We start from the raw sequence: 19,642 nt of genomic DNA on the forward strand, positions 1-19,642 counted from the left end.
TGGGACCGATTAGATTGACAACTCGTTTTGGGGATTTTATCTAAGAGGGAGAGACTAGTGGTAGATGCACCAGCCCAGATGTGGCAACAATACTCCATGCATGAACGAATGGTGGCCTTGTAGAGGTACAGGATACTCTCAGGCGTGAGTAGTCTTCTAGCTCGATAGAGGGAACCCACCTTCTTTGCAATGTCCTCTCACTAGGATCTAAGGATAGTATCTGTTCTGTCTAAAAGTTAGTATAATGATATCGTGAGGCTTCCATTCATGCTGGCATCCATACAATGGAAATATGTCACAGACTCCTATTAAGATATTTGAGATAAACTCTAATGATCACATTTATTTCATTACTACATTAATTACAGAAACCAGATAAGATAAATGATTTTACAGTTTTAACAAAAGGGCTACAATAATATCGCCAAGTTCCCATTCATGCTGAACGTCCACAGAATGCCCAGCAACAATATATTACATATGAAAGATTCCACTGTGGATTTTCTACAGTTCTCGTTAGTTTAAATGAACAAACTTTTATAAATAGATATTTTTTTTAAATACTTTTATTTTTTATCAATTAGTAATTTTTTAAGAAAATTAAACACTCAAATTTGTGTCTAGCGAAGTTTTCTCTTCAGCGTCCAAAATGAAAATGCTTAAAACGGCTTCTGCGCATATTCTGCGCATACACTCGTCTAAATTAATGAAAAACATTTTTTTTAAAAACATTCTAAGCTAATTAGATGCATATCTCTGAATTAAAAAAAAAAAATTGCCGTTTTATATTCGCCGTGAATACATTAAAAAAGAGTTCTTTTCTTCAAAAGACAGATGAAGTGAAATCTACAACAGAGTATTAGCATATCGCTAGTGTGAAGTGAATAGTATCAGTAAGTAAAGAATTGCCTTTTAGAAAGGTTTTATTAACTGTAAAATACACGTACGCTCTTGAAAGGATCGAGCGGGAAAATGAAACAGAGGGCGCTTTTATTATAAATGTCAATCCCAAGGGGGATAACTCTTAACAACAAATTAAATCATAACATTTTCCCCGTCCTAAAGTATTCAAGTAAGGGGTAATTAATTATAGACAAAAATTTTTTTTTTTTTTTTTTTTTTTTTACAATCACATAAGAATCATTTTATTTACAAATAACATATGAACCCAAACTGCAGTTTTTTCAGTATTTAGTCACAAAATCCTTATATTTACTAGGGAATTGTCGAACTCGGGACGACCTCCGCACAGATTGGCAGGAATGCTGATTTTCAGTATTATTTTTTAGTGAAATCTGATTTTCTTCAAGATCAGACGATTGATTTTTGTCTTCCTCATGACCAATGTTTTCGTTAGTAGAAGGTTCAAATAAAGTCTCTGAAGTAGTAGGATTATTATTAGAGTTTTCTTCATTTGATGAGTTTGGAGCTAAGTCTCGAACGTTGACAGTGGTTTCAGTACCAGAAGGTAGTTGAACATAAGCGTAGTGGGGGTTGACATCTATTAGGGTGGCAGGCGTTACAGGAGGGTCATGTTTACTTGTTTTAGTGTGGTTTCTAATATATATTGGGCCTGGTTTAACCCAAGAAGGAATTGAAATTCCGGAAGCAGATTTACGACTATATTTAAATAGTCTATCATGGGGAGTCATATTAGTGGCAGTACAAAGTAATGATCTAATTGAATGAAGTGCGTCCGGTAGTATGTCTTCCCAATAAGGTAGTTTCATTTGATTAGAATGTAATGTTGTTTGAATGGCCTTCCATAAGGTACCGTTGAGTTTTTCAATCTGTCCATTACCTTCAGGATGATATCTACTTGTTTTAGAAGTAGCAATTCCTTTTTTGTGTAAAAAATCCTTTATTTCTCTTGCTAAGAAATCAGAAGCACGGTCAGTATGTATCATGTCAGGCAAACCAAAAATTGAAAAGAGTTTGTTTAGACAGTGGATAATGGTTTTGCTTGTCATATCTCTGCAAGGAAAAGCGAAAGGAAAACGGGAATACTCATCAATTAGAGTAAGTAGATATTTGTTGCCATGTATAGAAGTAGGTAGAGGGCCTTTAAAATCAAGATTTAATCGTTGAAAGGGTAATATGGCTTGAATGAGAGTCCCTCCATTGGTATTGGCGAATTTGGGTTTCAGTAATTGACAGGATGAGCAAGAGTCAGTAATATTCTTAATTTGATCCAAAGTAAAAGGGAGGTTCCTCGTTCTTATAAAATGGCTTAATCTTGAAACACCAGGATGACATAATTGTTTATGTAAATCACGAAGATCTTGTAGATTGTAAGTAAGAGCAGAGATGCGAGAGAATGTGTCAGCAGCAATATTTTCAGGTCCAGGTCGATAAACTATAGTGAAATTGTATTGGGATAATTCTATACGCCAACGACATATTTTGTCATTCTTAATTTTTGATTTTCTTTTATTGTCGAATATGAAGCTGATGCTCTTCTGATCTGTGATGACTTTAAAGTGCCTGCCGAGTAGAAAATGTCGCCACTTACGGAGAGCTTCTACAATAGCGGCTGCCTCTTTTTCTACTGCATGGTGCTTAATTTCGTTAGTATTGAGAGTTCTTGAAAAAAATGCAATAGGACGACCTTCTTGATTTAGTGTTGCAGCAATGCAATAGTTACTAGCGTCCGTTTCTACTTCAAATTCTTTATTTGGATCTACCGTTATTAAAGTGGCGTCTTTTAGATCATTTTTCAAAGTTTGAAAAGATTTTAATACAGATGAAGGTAGTGGAAATTCTTTGTTTTGATTTAGTAATAAAATTTTATCAGAAAATTTTTTAATGAATTTGCAGTAATAGGAAAACATTCCAACTATTCTTTTTTGAGATTTAAGATTCAGCGGAGGTGGCATTTCGAGTAATGGTTTTAGTCTTTGATAATCGGGAGCTATTTGATTATTTTCTATGGTGTAGCCAAGTAGAGTAATAGAACTAGAAGAAATTATGCTTTTATTTTCATTTAAAGTGATGTTATATTGTTTAGCAATTTTGTAGAATTTTTGAAGATTGTAATCGTGTTCTTCTTGATTTTTCCCACATATAGTTACGTTATCAACATACACAAAGGTATCGGTTAGATTTTCTTTTTCTATAATATAGTCTATGCTCCTCTGGAAAGCACTTACTCCATTGGTGACGCCAAAAGGAAGACGAGTAAATTGAAAAAGTTTGCCACTTACTTCAAACGCAGTGAATTTACGATCAGCATGATTTATAGGTATTTGGTGATAAGCAGATTTTAGGTCGAGAGTAGAGAAGATGTTATATTGAGCGATGTCGTCTACCATCTTATTGATATTAGGCATTGGGTAAGCGTCTAGTTCCGTGAATCTATTGATGGTATCGCTGTAGTCGACTACCATTCTTTTCTTATGATTCTCATTCGAAGTTACAAGAACTTGCGCTCGCCACGGAGATATCGAAGGTTCAATTATGCCTTCTTTCAACATTCTAGCAGTCTCTTCTTTTATGAATTTGTTGGCGGCAAAAGTGTAACGTCGGGATTTTGTCGCAATAGGAGTAGTATGAGGAGAAAGATTAGAAAAGAGAGGAGGGGGTGGAACGTTTATGGTAGGAAAAAAATTATTCGTGTTTATAGCTCCAATTATAAGTTTGTCTCTAGGACCGTCGAATTTAAGTGTTACTTTTTTATATTTTTTTAAAATATCTTTTCCGATTATTAAATCAATGAAAAGGTTTTCAATGATTTCAATTGTTATTCCAGAATGGGTTTTATCTTTCAGTATTAAATCCACGACAGCTTCGCCAGTTATTTTAGCATGTTGATCGGAAGCAGCCAGAGCTATAGTTTTGTTTTTAGGTATTGTGAAGAGTTTAAGTTTTTTAGCAGTATTTTCATTAATGAATGTTTTTACACTGCCGGAGTCCACCATAGCGTTCACGAAGTGCCCGTTAATTTGGCATTGAGTGAATGTGACATCTTTGGAGTTAGTTCCTAGTCAGGATAGAGAAGGTGAGGGGTAGTCAGAGTCGTCATAAAGAACAGCAGTATGAGTGTTAAAAATAGAAGATTTACACACTTTAGCCCAATGACCATTTTTTTTGCATTTTTTACATTCGGCGTTTCGTGCAGGACATAAATATCGAGGATGACGTGATTTTCCACAGAAAAAACAAACCCCTTTTGGATGCATATTTTCTTTAGTCACAGCTATACGATTGTAGCCCGAAGGATTATTTGTAGCTGCTACAGTAAAGTTATTTGCGTAGCTTATCGAATGCTTTTCTGCTTGTTCAAGAGATCTGGCCGTGGCATATGTGTCTTGTAAAGTCAGGATGGGTTTTTCTAACAGTCGTTGTCGGATGGACGAAGAAGAAATTCCGCCGATGAAAGCTTCCCGAATGTATTGATTTTTGTTTTCTTCAGCAGAAACCGCTTCGAAGTTACATGTTTTGGCAAGCATTTCCAATTGTAGTATGAAGGCATCTATATTTTGTGTTGTTTGTTGCTTCGTCGTCATCAATCGATATCTATTATAAACAATATTTTCAGGTTTTAAATAAGCGGCGTCCAATGCTCTTAATGCACTATCGTAGTCGGTTTTATCACTTATTAAATCGAAAACAGAGGCTGAAATACAATTGATCAAGGCAAAGAAATTATCTGAAGTGTTTTCGATTAATCCGTTATTATGTGAGCGGATATAATTCTGGAGGGTTAATTTCCAATGCCTATAGGATTTTTCGGAATTAGGGCATGTAGGTTCCACCTCGAATCTGTCGGGACGTAAGATTCGATCCATTATTTTTTTTTTTTTTTTTTTTTTTACAGTTAATAAAATTGAAGTGAATAGTATCAGTAAGTAAAGAATTGCCTTTTAGAAAGGTTTTATTAACTGTAAAATACACGTACGCTCTTGAAAGGATCGAGCGGGAAAATGAAACAGAGGGCGCTTTTATTATGAATGTCAATCCCAAGGGGGATAACTCTTAACAACAAATTAAATCATAACAACATAACATCGCAAAACTTCCAGTATTTCAGGGCCACTCGAACATGTTTGAGCACCAATATCCGCAACAGTCTGAATATGGTGTATTCGACGGCAAGTCCCCTTATCTAAGGCGTGTCTAAATTCGGCATGGGATTCCGATATCAAAGATATTTTAACTTTTATGGAAGGCGGCAGTTCGGGAGGAGCTTCTTTTGAATCTACCCCTGTGCCATGCAAGATGTGGTATTGCTGCTAATTTCTATTTTTGCTCACAGAACGCTGGTCTTACTCCTTCTCTGCTGCTATGTATTTTTGACTGGTGTCGTTTTGAATCACTCATTGACTCCGTTGTCAACCTCTTTGATGTTCGACCCACTTTTCGTAAGTGTCTAGTAATTCTACAATTATGGCATCCGAGTTCCTTTGTCGGACAATTCTTCCATCTTTTTAACCCGTACAGGTATGATGTCCTCCTACACCCTTCACACGGTTTATATCGAGGTGTTCTGGGTACCTCTCCTTCCTGAGACGGTTTCTTCTCTCACCTCATTGAGCCAAACGTCAAAGTTCATTTATGCTGCTTTGCAAGTGAGGAGTTGATGTATCCGTTATCTCTAGACTAACCAGTCTATGAAATTTCTGTTCCACTGTTGTCAAAATATTAGCTTCGGTCAATAGCTTGCACTGATATTTTGCATTTGCAAGTTTAGCTAAGAGGTGGCCAGCTGCCATATCCTCTGAATAGTTTATAGTTTGTTGGCAGTTCTTGTTAGAATACTGGACAGTAAAATTGCAAAACCTCACTTGGGACGGAAGCTTTACTAAAAACTGTGCGGGACCCTCTCCTTCTTGCTGTCTCGTATTACAGAATCCGTGTCTATGCACCTTTTGATGTAGACCTCACCGCAACGAGTCGTATATGCTGTAAGAGCTGTTCTTTTGTGGCTATATTAAGAGCTTTGGACTCTACTAGTTCAAACAAAAGTTTGTTTACTCTGTGAGCAAGCCATTCTTAACTCGTAGTATATCTCCATGGGGTCGGTTAAACTGCACATGTGTGTATCGGGTCCATATGTTGATGAATAATGCCCAGTTTCTGTAGGTGTAACCAGGCTCGATCACAGGTCTTTCTGGTTTTTTAATGCGAGACTGGTTTTACCCATTTTCGGTGCCAGCTGCTGTTTTCTTTCTGTAAATTTATCAACTGCTGAAGTAGTTGCAAGTAATTTTTCTCATTGCACTGTCCTGACAACATTACTATTCAAATTTCTGAAAGAAAACGCATCTAAAACCGAGCTTTTATCTTTACATCATCCACGTTCTGATCCCCATCTGGTATCAATTGAAATGAATGGCTCTTGTCTTGGGGAGGCCTCCTGTTTTGACAAGCTTCTGGGCTTGACCTTTACTCCTGATCTTAAATGGAACACGTACATCAAATCTGTTGCCAAGGCCACTGGAAAAATAGTGGGATCCTTCTATCGATCCAGTAGATATCTCACTGCTGATGCAAGTCTCTATCTATATAAGTGCCTGGTACATCCAAGGATGGAGTACTGTTGCCACATCTGGGTAGGAGCTGCTAGAAAGGACTTATCCTGCCTTGATAGAGTTCAAAATAGACTTTGTAGCCTCGTAAGGGATGTCCTTTTCTCTTCCCTGTAACCTCTATCTCACAGAAGAGATGTTGCGAGTTTGTCTCTGCTTTATCGTTATTTTCATGGCAATTGCTCGACTGAGCTTCAATCTATGGTTCCCCTCGCCAAACTTTCACAAGAAACAATCGTCTAGTTTAAACCACTATCAATAATTCCCCCACTCTTTATCTGTGCCTAAACCTAAACGTAGATTCCATGAACAAAGCTTCTTTCTTAGAACTGCACGCTTGCGGAACTGTCTTCCGTTTTCCAGCTGACTAGAATCTGATTGTCTTCAAGTCCAACGTAAACAAGTTCTTGATGAGCCGTTCTACTTAAGTTAACAAATTTACCGAATTTCCATTACTAATGATTACTATATTGTTCAATTGACTACTGTACACTCTTAACCCTTATCCTCTAGCGGTCTCTGGGTCTTGATAAGTTGTTATGCCTATGTGAAAAAAAAAGAAAAGAAAAGAATCCTGTTAAAAATAAATCCTGTAGAAATGGATTCTGTTTGTAGCACCATATAAAGTGGACTTAAAAGTCTACCGAGTTCAAAACCGGCGCTGAATTTATAACAACGGATGACGACTGGTGTTCCATTTTTCCCCACTGGTCTCATCGGTCGTCTCCATTCTCTACGGACTCTCATTAATAACTTTTAAATGAAATATAATTTGTATAATTGAGTTGGAATGTTTTGATTGCGATTTGCAGGGTAATTCGTAGCGCTTAAATTATCGGCCCTTACTTCGATTCATGCTTTGGAATTCATTATTTTGTTTGTGCTTACATCTCTCTCTCTCTCTCTCTCTCTCTCTCTCTCTCTCTCTCTCTCTCTCTCTCTCTCTCTCTTTCTTGGTGCTTGTTAAAATAGAGTCAACAGACCGATTTTTTAATGTCATTTTAAGCAAAAACAACATCACGTATTTATTTGTCACGTTGAAAATAGTAATATATCCAAAAATTACGAAAATCCATCAAATAGAAAGTTATTTATAGTTAAAGGTATTTTTCTTTACGGAAAATTGGGTAAAATTGTATTTTTCTTCGACGTTATAAAATACACGGTAAAGGAAACATAACTCGGGACGCAAATTTTTGACGACATGTTAATGGTGACTAACATTTTAGTCTTATAGCAATGGAAATGGACTATTTTTTTTTTTTTTTTACTAAAAACACAATAGCAATTGTTCTACTCAATAAATTTTCGTAATTTTTGGATATATTACTATTTTCGATATGACAATTATATACAGAATATTGTTTTTGCTTAAAACATTATATTTAAAAAGTATCGATCAGTCGACTTCATCTTAAATAAGCCCTAAATTTTCCCCCCAAAATTTGAACTTCTAAAAAGGGGGAAGCTCCAAAGATTGACTTGTTCTCAGATTTTGTGAGAAAAATAAAATGGAGTTTAGGAAACATTTGCAATTCTGGAACACAGTTTAGTGGAGAAGCCTCGGCATGTTTGAAGTTATTTTTGTTTAAATCACATTTAAAAGCCGCCATATCTTTTTTAGAACACTAAGCGGCAATCGCCAGAAGAATCAAGGGAAGTAATTCTAAAAAATAAATAGCAAGAGTAACTTCCCTTGAATTTTTGCTTCAAAGACATTAAAGGTAGTTTTGAGGAAATTTCTTTTGTTTTCCCCCATAGTTTTGGGGTTTGTATTACTGTACACATAGATTCGAAAAAGTTGTCAAAAAACAAATATAGAACAAATAAATGTTATCAAAGGCAAGATAAGTTACTTTTCTACCTAACTGGATATAATTCACGTGTTTTTATTCAGTGTAACATGTTTATTCAGCTCGAAAAACATGCAATGTTTACCGATGTATTGGAAAATTCAAAATGGCAGCTGACTGTCTCTCGGAGAGGGTACGTTTGGGAAAAGGTATTATAAATAATAAACTAGACAAAATACTGTTAGAAAACAACCGAATATATGTCAACTTATGTCACGGTAACATATATTGAGCGAATTTCTAACAGTATTTTGTCTAGTTTATTATTTATAATACCTTTTCCCAAACGTACCCTCTCCGAGAGACAGTCGGCTGCCATTTTGAATTTTCCAATACATCGGTAAACATTGCATGTTTTTCGAGCTGAATAAACATGTTACACTGAATAAAAACACGTGAATTATATCCAGTTAGGTAGAAAAGTAACTTATCTTGCCTTTGATAACATTTATTTGTTCTATATTTGTTTTTTGACAACTTTTTCGAATCTATGTGTACAGTAATACAAACCCTGGTTTTGTAATCAGAATTTCTGTATTTTCGTTTAATGCAAAGACTTGATAATTAATGATTCCCATATAAAACAAACACGAGAAGACTACTATGTTCTGCTGATCGTGACTGGATCCATGCTGTTTTGGTGTGTGTGGGGGGGGGGGGTTAATATATGTTTTTTTTTACTTCAGGTATGGCTCTACTGTTGTATCTCCCAGCTGGCAAACAGGGAGAAGACACTTTCAATTCTCAGCTTTTAATTTTATGAAAATCGCTCTTTCTTTCCCTGACTATCTGAGGTTACGATTTTTTTTTTTTTTTTTTTGTCATTTCACCCCAAACAAGGCTCAGAACCACTAAGTCGTGAAGGGCTTCTACTTGGGACCAGATTTTCAGGGATACTATTTAGGGAGTTGGGCAGTAAGTTGTCTGTTTACATTACATTTGAATTTCTACGTGTCAGTGCAGTCGAGGAAACAGGGGTCCAGGAAGGAATTCCAAAGTACAGCAACCCAAAGAACAAAGCTATTCAAGTAGAAGGTAGTGGTTCTCATTAGGGGTGAAATTCACACCCAGGGGTGAATTTCGGGATTTAAGGGGGTGAATTATGACTTTGAAGAAAAGATCTACTGGAGATGCTCTGAGCCGAATATTTTAAATCCATAGTAGCCACCGCCACACTGAAGAAGAAGAAGAAGAAGAAGAAGAAGAAGAAGAAGAAGAAGAAGAAGAAGAAGAAGAAGAAATAATAATAATAATAATAATAATAATAATAATAATAATAATAATAATAATTCAAAACAGAATATCATAAACATATATTTAATAAATAATGATTAATGGCTTCAACCAACTCCAATAGACATTAATAATTATCACTACAAATAAGATTATACTAAGTTTAAAGATCAAATTATTTCAACCATTCTCAATATGCACAAAATAATAATTATTACTAACAAGTTAGATCATATTAATTAATGTGATATCAAAATATCAGAAATAATAAATAAACTAAGGAACTGACAATCTTTAAATTTAGCTAATTTTTTTCTTTCTTTTTTTTTTTTTGTAGTTACAAAAAAAAAAGAAAGAAAAAAATTATTCAACCAATACGGTAATCTCCCTTTGCTAGGTCAACAAGTTATCCCCCTTGATAGTCAAATCTTAATTTAATTTAACAGAAATTCAAATTTCAACGGTCGGCCTTATGAGAACGGAGAAAAAAAATGAATTTAAAAAATTAAATAAATAAATATAAAATAATAAAATATTTTAATCATAATCATACAAATATTACAGTAAGTAATTAAATTAAATAATGCTGCATTTTGATAGTCCCACAAAATTAATTAAAATATTATTGTAATAATAATAGCAAATATTAAATAATATATTTCAAGTCCCCATTTCTGCGGTATAGGTGGCCTGTTTAATATGCACGTTTGGACGAAGTCGAACACATATCTGACGAAGAGATACCTATTCTCGAAATATTATAAATTCAGATTTTCCAACAGACCGTCTGACGCAAATAATCTCAATACAACCTTGCATATAATGTATGTATGAAATATTTAAATATACGTATATACTGTATTCAGATTGTATTAATAAATCTTTTCTTCATTTGCTTCAGTTAGTGTCTCTTTGTTTTACTACTGCATTGTATTGCCTTCTACGAATCACATTTATGTACATACTAAACAATGCTTCAAGCAAACTACATTAACCTCGGTACTTATACAGTTTAATCAAGACATTAAAAAATGAAAATATCGAAAAAAGTTTAAATTGTATGTATCCGTTATGGGACGAAGTTCTCCGAAAAAAAATTTCACTTAATTTCATCAAGTAGTTTTTTTTTGTTTTTTTTTTTGTTTTTTACAGCGAAAAAACAATTTGTTATGATACAGAGCAAAATGTTCGATTTTTAGGAAGAAAAGCTAGTATTAGAGATGGTTAGCGCTTTAACTGGAGTTATCTCCCTTTGTCATTTCTAAAATTCAAACAAATTTTTTTTAATCCAAGATGGCCGCCTTCAACGCACTCTCATAAAAACGTGTTTTTTTCGCTGTAAAAAAAAAAAAACTACTTGATGAAATTAAGTGAAATTTTTTTTCGGAGAACTTCGTTCTATAACGGATACATACAATTTAAACTTTTTTCGATATTTTCATTTTTTAATGTCTTGACTAAACTGTATAAGCGCCTTAACCTCTTATCTTTTGCTGAATTTTATCTCGAAGTATGTAGGTATGTATGTAGGTACCCTACAATAATTTTGTTTCTTCTACTGTCTGCATGTGTCTCTGTTATCTGTTTTTATTCCCATTATAATTCCAGTTGTTTTCTCCTTGTTAGCTATTCTAATTATGACAGTTTTTGTGACTGTGCTTCGCTAGCTAGTCTAGTTTTTATGTACTAAAATGGAGAATATTCTCCTGTAATTAAGCATATTACACATTCTTGTTTATGCATCCTTGTCATTGTATTCTTCTTCATGTCAGCCATGATGCTGATTATAGAAAAATTAAATCTATAAAATTGTCTGTAAAAAGTTCCATTTATAAATTTTATATTTTATAATTTCGAAGTTTCCATGTCTTAATAACAGAATTTGGATCCCATCATGAGTATCAAAAAAAGAAAGTATGATCATTCATATATTGAATATGGATTCACATCTATCGTCATCAATTCAGAAGAACGGCCTCAATGTGTTATTTGTAATAAAGTTTTGAGAAACGATTCCATGAAACCAGCAAAGATGAAGCAACATTTACAAAATGTTCATCCTTAACATAAAGACAAGAACAGAAACTTTTTTGAATGTCATGGGGATGCTGTAAAAAAGATGAGGCTGGTATCAACAGATTTTAAATAAAACAAACAGTTACTGAAGCTTCTTGTTTTGTAGTTCTTGAAATAGCAAAGCAGAAAAGACCACATACAATTGGGGAAGTTTTGATTAAGCCTTGCTCTCTCAAAATGGTGGAAATTGTGTTGGGATATGAAATGAAGAAACAAATTGCAGCGGTTCAACTCTCAAACTGTACTGTTCAAAGGAGTGTAGCGCCTACCCCGGAACTAAAATTTGACAGGGACTTTTTGATATGTCACCGTTTCCGGAGAGCTCTAAAAAAGAGAACAAAAAAAACTGTGGCACGAAATTTGAGGTGTTTCTCTTCCTCTTTCTTTCCACTGGACTTCATGAGGTAAGACGTGCTTTTCACCACTGCAGGCTTTTTTCGCACGCGCTCGAACCAAAGACATTATGATGATTTCTTCTAAACAAAAAAAAAATATATTTTCTTTATCTCTTTGCTCCACTTTTTACACGAAATGCATTCACAAATAAAAACATTAATTTCTCTTTCCTCTTCTAATTATTTTACACTCAAAAGGAACATTTGCCCAGTCCATAAGGATTTCTTTGTTTTCAATGGACACAAACATATGAGTGTAACGGAACGCCGAGAAATGTTAAATAAATTTACACTTCCTTTAATGTACCAAGTCTGAATATTTATTTTTATTAAGTTTTCTAAAAAGTTATTTTAAGGGAGTTGTTCGTCATTTTGTCTGGCAACCAGCTCACTTCAGGAGGATAAGCGATATGGCCAGTGACATCAAGGATCAAGTTGTGCAAAAGATCAAGTCTTCAGCATTTGGATTATTTTCAATTCAACTTGATGAATCAACCGATGTGGCATCATGTTCCCAGTTAATGGTGTTTGCAAAGTATGTTCATGCAGGTTTATTTAAAGAGGAGTTTCTTTTTTGTTCTCCTCTTGAACTAACGACCAAGGCCTCAGATATTTTAGAAAAGGTTTCACTTTTTTTCGACTCAGAGAATCTTTTGTGGGATATGTGTGTGGGCTGTACAGATGGAACACCAGCTATGTTAGGGACAAAATCAGGATTCCAAGTATGTGTGAAAAGGGGAGCTCCAAAAGCAAAAGGCATTCATTGTATGATCCATCGTCAGGCACTCAAAGCCTCAAAAACACTTCCAGCTCCGTTTGAGAAGGTTTTGGATCAAATAATTCAAATTGTGAATTTTATAAAAGGAGAAGCTCAAAACTCCCAACTTTTCAAGCAATTATGTTATGATATGGATGCTACTCATCATTCACTTCTTTTCACACAAACGTCCGTTGGCTGTCAAGAGGAAATGTAACTGAGCGAATATTTCAGCTTAAGACGAGCTCAAATTGTTTTTGAGGTTCAAGGTAAGACTGAATTTCTTGCCTGGCTAAGCAATGAAGAATAGATCATGCGCTTATTTTGTTGATATATTCGAGCAGCTGAATAAACTGAATCTTCAGATGCAAGGAAGGAATACAAATATAAAATTCGTAGATGCCTTAAGAGCTTTTATGAGCAATGTAACGTAATCCCCCATTGAGGAGCGTTAGAACTACGCTGAGGTAGCCTTTTATTCCCGGGTGACGCCAGATAACCCAAGGATTTAAGATAAAGAAGATAAATATATATTTCTTATTTCATGTCAAAATAGATATTGTTTAAAACCAGAGAAATATATTTTTATGGCTAAAAGTTGATGACAGGAAATTTCACTCATAACATTGTCTGGCCTTAAATGAACTCAAGGTCGGATGTCAGAATTTCAGAATTGACATCTGAACTTGGAAATCGTGAGAATGAGTAATTCAGATTTCAGGTGTGGGAATTGTGCCCACCCAGGGACCAGGGGCCTCCGATTTCGTGGCGAGATCTTATTGGCTGGGGGGAATTTCCACCCCATCCACATACCGTACTGTATATACAACTGTCGTGCGAAAATTAGTCACATTAGTAGAGTTGGGAGTTGAGTTGGAGCAGATTGCTTGTGGAGTTCGAGAAGAACAGACTGTATAGAGACGTGACCCCTCCACCTTCCCCATCCAACCATCTGTCGCTGTCTGTGAAGAGATTTGAAACTTTGGAAAAAACTTACAAAAACCTGAATGAGATTTGTAAAAACATTTGTACATAATTTTGCGAAATTACACTGTAGATTAGTTTACATAAGTTGTCTTTCTTCCTGCCTGCTGCTTCAATATTCGCTTTCAGCATACCAGATTTCATGTAACAACCTCAGAGAAGACTAGACTACACAAGCCGAGATTTCTAGATAAAAAGGGGTCATTAACCACCTTCTCAAGTGAGGGGTTACAGCAAGCTTGAAAATTGGAAGAGAAAAGTCAATACAAAAAATGTAGCTAGGTTTGAGAAACTGGCATCCATTCTTGATATTTGTGATGAAGATAAGATGCTTCCACAATTTGCAAAAAATGAAATTTTGCAGCATTTGACGGCACTGAAAAATGAATTCAGCAGATACTTTCCTGAACTTGGTGATGATGAGTTCGATTTAGTAAGAAATCCATTCAAATTGCCAGTTGAAAGAGTTCCAGGTGATTGCCAAGATGAATTCCTTGAGCTAAAAACTGATTCGGAAGCAAGAGATATGTTTGATGAAAAATCAATAATAGAATTTTGGCCCCTGATGTGCGAATCCTACCCAAAAGTGTCGGAAATAGCTTTCTGTGCATTGCTTCCATTTGTATCGACATATCTTTGTGATATATATATATATATTATTCCTTAATTGGAATTTTTATTTTTTTTTTTTTTTTATTTTGAGATGAGCATTTTTTTTTTTTTTTATGTTAATTTATTTTTATTTCGGACTATTAGTCTCATCTTTATTAGTTGTTACCACCTGACGAAGGCCAGAGGAAGTTGGCCGAAACGTTGTGAACCAATAAAAACAAACAAACAACAACTAATAAAGATGAGACTAATAGTCCGAAATAAAAATAAATTAACATATCTTTGTGAGTCGGGCTTTTCAACTTTGTGGCAAATTAAAACAAAGCAACGCAGTAGATTAGAGGTAGAAAACAACCTGCGTTGTGCCCTGTCAAGCACTCCTCCGAATATTTCAGAATTGGCCAAAGCAAAACAATCACAGTTTTTGTCATTTGATGAATCGTAATCTTCTGAATGAAATTGATTACAGATTTTAATTTCTTGTTATTTTACTTATCTTTTTAAATTGCATTAGTTTCATTTTTGTTTTTTAAGTAATTCATTATAAATAAGAAATAAATTCTGCTTTTATTTCTGTTTTCTATATCCGTCAACATTTTCAATTTGCATTTAATTTATAAAACTCAATTATAAACATAAGCCATGTATAATGTTGTGAATGTATGTATACAAATTAGGAAAAATAAAAGTTTTTTGTTATATTTCCATATATAATGCATTTTTGAAAAACATTTTTTGGAAATGAGGGGGTGAATGAACCTTCGACAAATGGAAAAGGGGTGCATGAGTCAAGCAAGCCTGAGAACCCCTGATTTACAGCATCTAGGGATTTCTTCAGTGTAGGGGTGGGATTTTGCTGCTTGTCGGGTTTGTCGAGAGTATTGTCATCGAGGGGGTACTAGCACTTGCCATTGGAATATTTGTAAAAGAGGCACAAGGATGCCATGTTTTGGCGATTAGACAGAGGTTGGAGTGTAGTTAGTAGTTCAGAAATTATTAGGTTGGTGAGTCTTTTTTTAACCCTCTTTCTCTTTTTTCTTTCTTTTTCCTGAAATCCTTTTCTCTCTCTCTCTCTCTCTCTCTCTCTCTCTCTCTCTCTCTATCTCTATCTCTCTCTCTCTTCCCTACTTTTTTCCTTTTTTTCTCTCTTTCTCTTGCATTCTTAAGAATTGGTTATCAAATATGGAGGGGCTGATCTTCCATTTGATATGAATTTGCCATTCTCCTCTCGTTGCTCTGATACAAAAACAAACACATCATCTTGCGATTTTCCTTCTTCAGAATTCTGGGACTTGTACAGTTTAGTCAAGACATTAAAAAATGAAAATATCGAAAAAAAAAAAAGTTTAAATTGTATGTATCTGTTATAGAACGAAGTTCTCCGAAAAAAAAAAAATTTTCACTTAATTTCATCAAGTAGTTTTTTTTTACAGCGGAAAAACACGTTTTTATGAGAGCGCGTGGAAGGCGGCCATCTTGGATTTAAAAAAAAAAATTTGTTTGAATTTTAGAAATGACAAAGGGAGATAACTCCAGTTAAAGCGCTGACACCCCTTCCCATCTTTAATACTAGTTTTTCTTCCTAAAAATCGAACATTTTGCTCGGTATCATAACAAACTGTTTTTTCGCTGTAAAAAAAAAAACTACTTGATAAAGATACATACAATTTAAACTTTTTTCGATATTTTCATTTTTTAATGTCTTGACTAAACTGTACAAGTACCAGAATTTTTGATATCAAGACGAAACTAACAAAAGACAACAACTTTGCTTTAAATACTTTTTCAACATAAATAAGTGGTCAATTTTACAGACGAGCCTCGCTAGGTCCATCCAAACTGTCATCTTTATTCACCATCAAAAGATTTATACGTTTGATGCAAAAAGGAAAACAGTTTCTCATTTCCTCGATGACTGCATCTGACTCACCGAGTTTGCCCAGCAAGGCAATCTGACGTTGCACTGATGCTAGAAATAGCATTACACCTGAGAGCTATTCCTTCAAACTCCTAGGCTTAACATTCACAGGCTTAACATGAACAGGAACAAATACATTGAAGACATTGCAAAGGCTGCTGCAAAGAAGGTGTTTTCCCTTTGCCATGCTAGAAAATTACTCACCAATGCATGGATGTTTATTGCCACATCTGGGCTGGTGCATCTACCACTAGTCTCACTCTTAGACAGGATATAAAAAAAAAAGTTTCACATCTAATAGGTACTGCACTATGAGCTAATCCCAAACCACTGTCCCATCTCCGCAATGTTGCATTCCTGTGCCTGTTTTATAAGTTCTTTTATGGAATGTACTCTGACAAACTCTTAGCTATACATACTCCTGACAAATATACATACTCCTGACAAATATACATACTCCTGACAAATATACATATTCCTGACAAATATACATACTCCTGACAAATATACATACTCCTGACAAATATACATACTCCTGACAAATATACATATTCCTGACAAATATACATACTCCTGACAAATATACATACTCCTGACAAATATACATACTCCTGACAAATATACATACTCCTGACAAATATACATACTCCTGACAAATATACATACTCCTGACAAATATACATATTCCTGACAAATATACATATTCCTGACAAATATACATATTCCTGACAAATATACATACTCCTGACAAATATACATATTCCTGACAAATATACATATTCCTGACAAATATACATACTCCTGACAAATATACATACTCCTGACAAATATACATATTCCTGACAAATATACATATTCCTGACAAATATACATATTCCTGACAAATATACATATTCCTGACAAATATACATACTCCTGACAAATATACATACTCCTGACAAATATACATACTCCTGACAAATATACATACTCCTGACAAATATACATACTCCTGACAAATATACATACTCCTGACAAATATACATATTCCTGACAAATATACATATTCCTGACAAATATACATATTCCTGACAAATATACATATTCCTGACAAATATACATATTCCTGACAAATATACATACTCCTGACAAATATACATACTCCTGACAAATATACATACTCCTGACAAATATACATACTCCTGACAAATATACATACTCCTGACAAATATACATACTCCTGACAAATATACATACTCCTGACAAATATACATATTCCTGACAAATATACATATTCCTGACAAATATACATATTCCTGACAAATATACATATTCCTGACAAATATACATACTCCTGACAAATATACATACTCCTGACAAATATACATATTCCTGACAAATATACATATTCCTGACAAATATACATACTCCTGAAAAATATACATACTCCTGACAAATATACATATTCCTGACAAATATACATATTCCTGACAAATATACATACTCCTGACAAATATACATACTCCTGACAAATATACATATTCCTGACAAATATACATATTCCTGACAAATATACATATTCCTGACAAATATACATATTCCTGACAAATATACATACTCCTGACAAATATACATACTCCTGACAAATATACATACTCCTGACAAATATACATACTCCTGACAAATATACATACTCCTGACAAATATACATATTCCTGACAAATATACATATTCCTGACAAATATACATATTCCTGACAAATATACATATTCCTGACAAATATACATATTCCTGACAAATATACATACTCCTGACAAATATACATATTCCTGACAAATATACATATTCCTGACAAATATACATATTCCTGACAAATATACATATTCCTGACAAATATACATACTCCTGACAAATATACATATTCCTGACAAATATACATATTCCTGACAAATATACATATTCCTGACAAATATACATATTCCTGACAAATATACATACTCCTGACAAATATACATACTCCTGACAAATATACATACTCCTGACAAATATACATACTCCTGACAAATATACATACTCCTGACAAATATACATACTCCTGACAAATATACATACTCCTGACAAATATACATACTCCTGACAAATATACATACTCCTGACAAATATACATATTCCTGACAAATATACATATTCCTGACAAATATACATATTCCTGACAAATATACATATTCCTGACAAATATACATACTCCTGACAAATATACATATTCCTGACAAATATACATACTCCTGACAAATATACATATTCCTGACAAATATACATACTCCTGACAAATATACATATTCCTGACAAATATACATATTCCTGACAAATATACATACTCCTGACAAATATACATATTCCTGACAAATATACATATTCCTGACAAATATACATATTCCTGACAAATATACATATTCCTGACAAATATACATATTCCTGACAAATATACATATTCCTGACAAATATACATATTCCTGACAAATATACATATTCCTGACAAATATACATATTCCTGACAAATATACATATTCCTGACAAATATACATATTCCTGACAAATATACATATTCCTGACAAATATACATATTCCTGACAAATATACATATTCCTGACAAATATACATACTCCTGACAAATATACATATTCCTGACAAATATACATATTCCTGACAAATATACATATTCCTGACAAATATACATACTCCTGACAAATATACATACTCCTGACAAATATACATACTCCTGACAAATATACATATTCCTGACAAATATACATATTCCTGACAAATATACATATTCCTGACAAATATACATATTCCTGACAAATATACATATTCCTGACAAATATACATACTCCTGACAAATATACATATTCCTGACAAATATACATATTCCTGACAAATATACATATTCCTGACAAATATACATATTCCTGACAAATATACATATTCCTGACAAATATACATACTCCTGACAAATATACATATTCCTGACAAATATACATATTCCTGACAAATATACATATTCCTGACAAATATACATATTCCTGACAAATATACATATTCCTGACAAATATACATACTCCTGACAAATATACATACTCCTGACAAATATACATACTCCTGACAAATATACATATTCCTGACAAATATACATATTCCTGACAAATATACATATTCCTGACAAATATACATATTCCTGACAAATATACATATTCCTGACAAATATACATATTCCTGACAAATATACATACTCCTGACAAATATACATA

The 19,642-nt window shown here is 33.9% G+C and overlaps 1 protein-coding gene across 1 annotated transcript; it reads left to right on the plus strand.

Annotated features, from left to right (window-relative positions):
• The first annotated feature begins 12,494 nt into the window (after positions 1–12,494).
• Positions 12,495–13,058, plus strand: LOC145259592 (protein FAM200C-like). The gene has a single exon (XM_080117245.1). It carries the CDS (start codon positions 12,495–12,497, stop codon positions 13,056–13,058), a length of 564 nt encoding a protein of 187 aa, XP_079973371.1.
• The last annotated feature ends 6,584 nt before the right edge of the window (positions 13,059–19,642 follow it).

The sequence above is a fragment of the Euprymna scolopes genome, chromosome 35 (genome assembly GCF_053919585.1).
Source record: "Euprymna scolopes isolate OS-2025 chromosome 35, ASM5391958v1, whole genome shotgun sequence".
NCBI lineage: Eukaryota > Metazoa > Mollusca > Cephalopoda > Sepiida > Sepiolidae > Euprymna > Euprymna scolopes.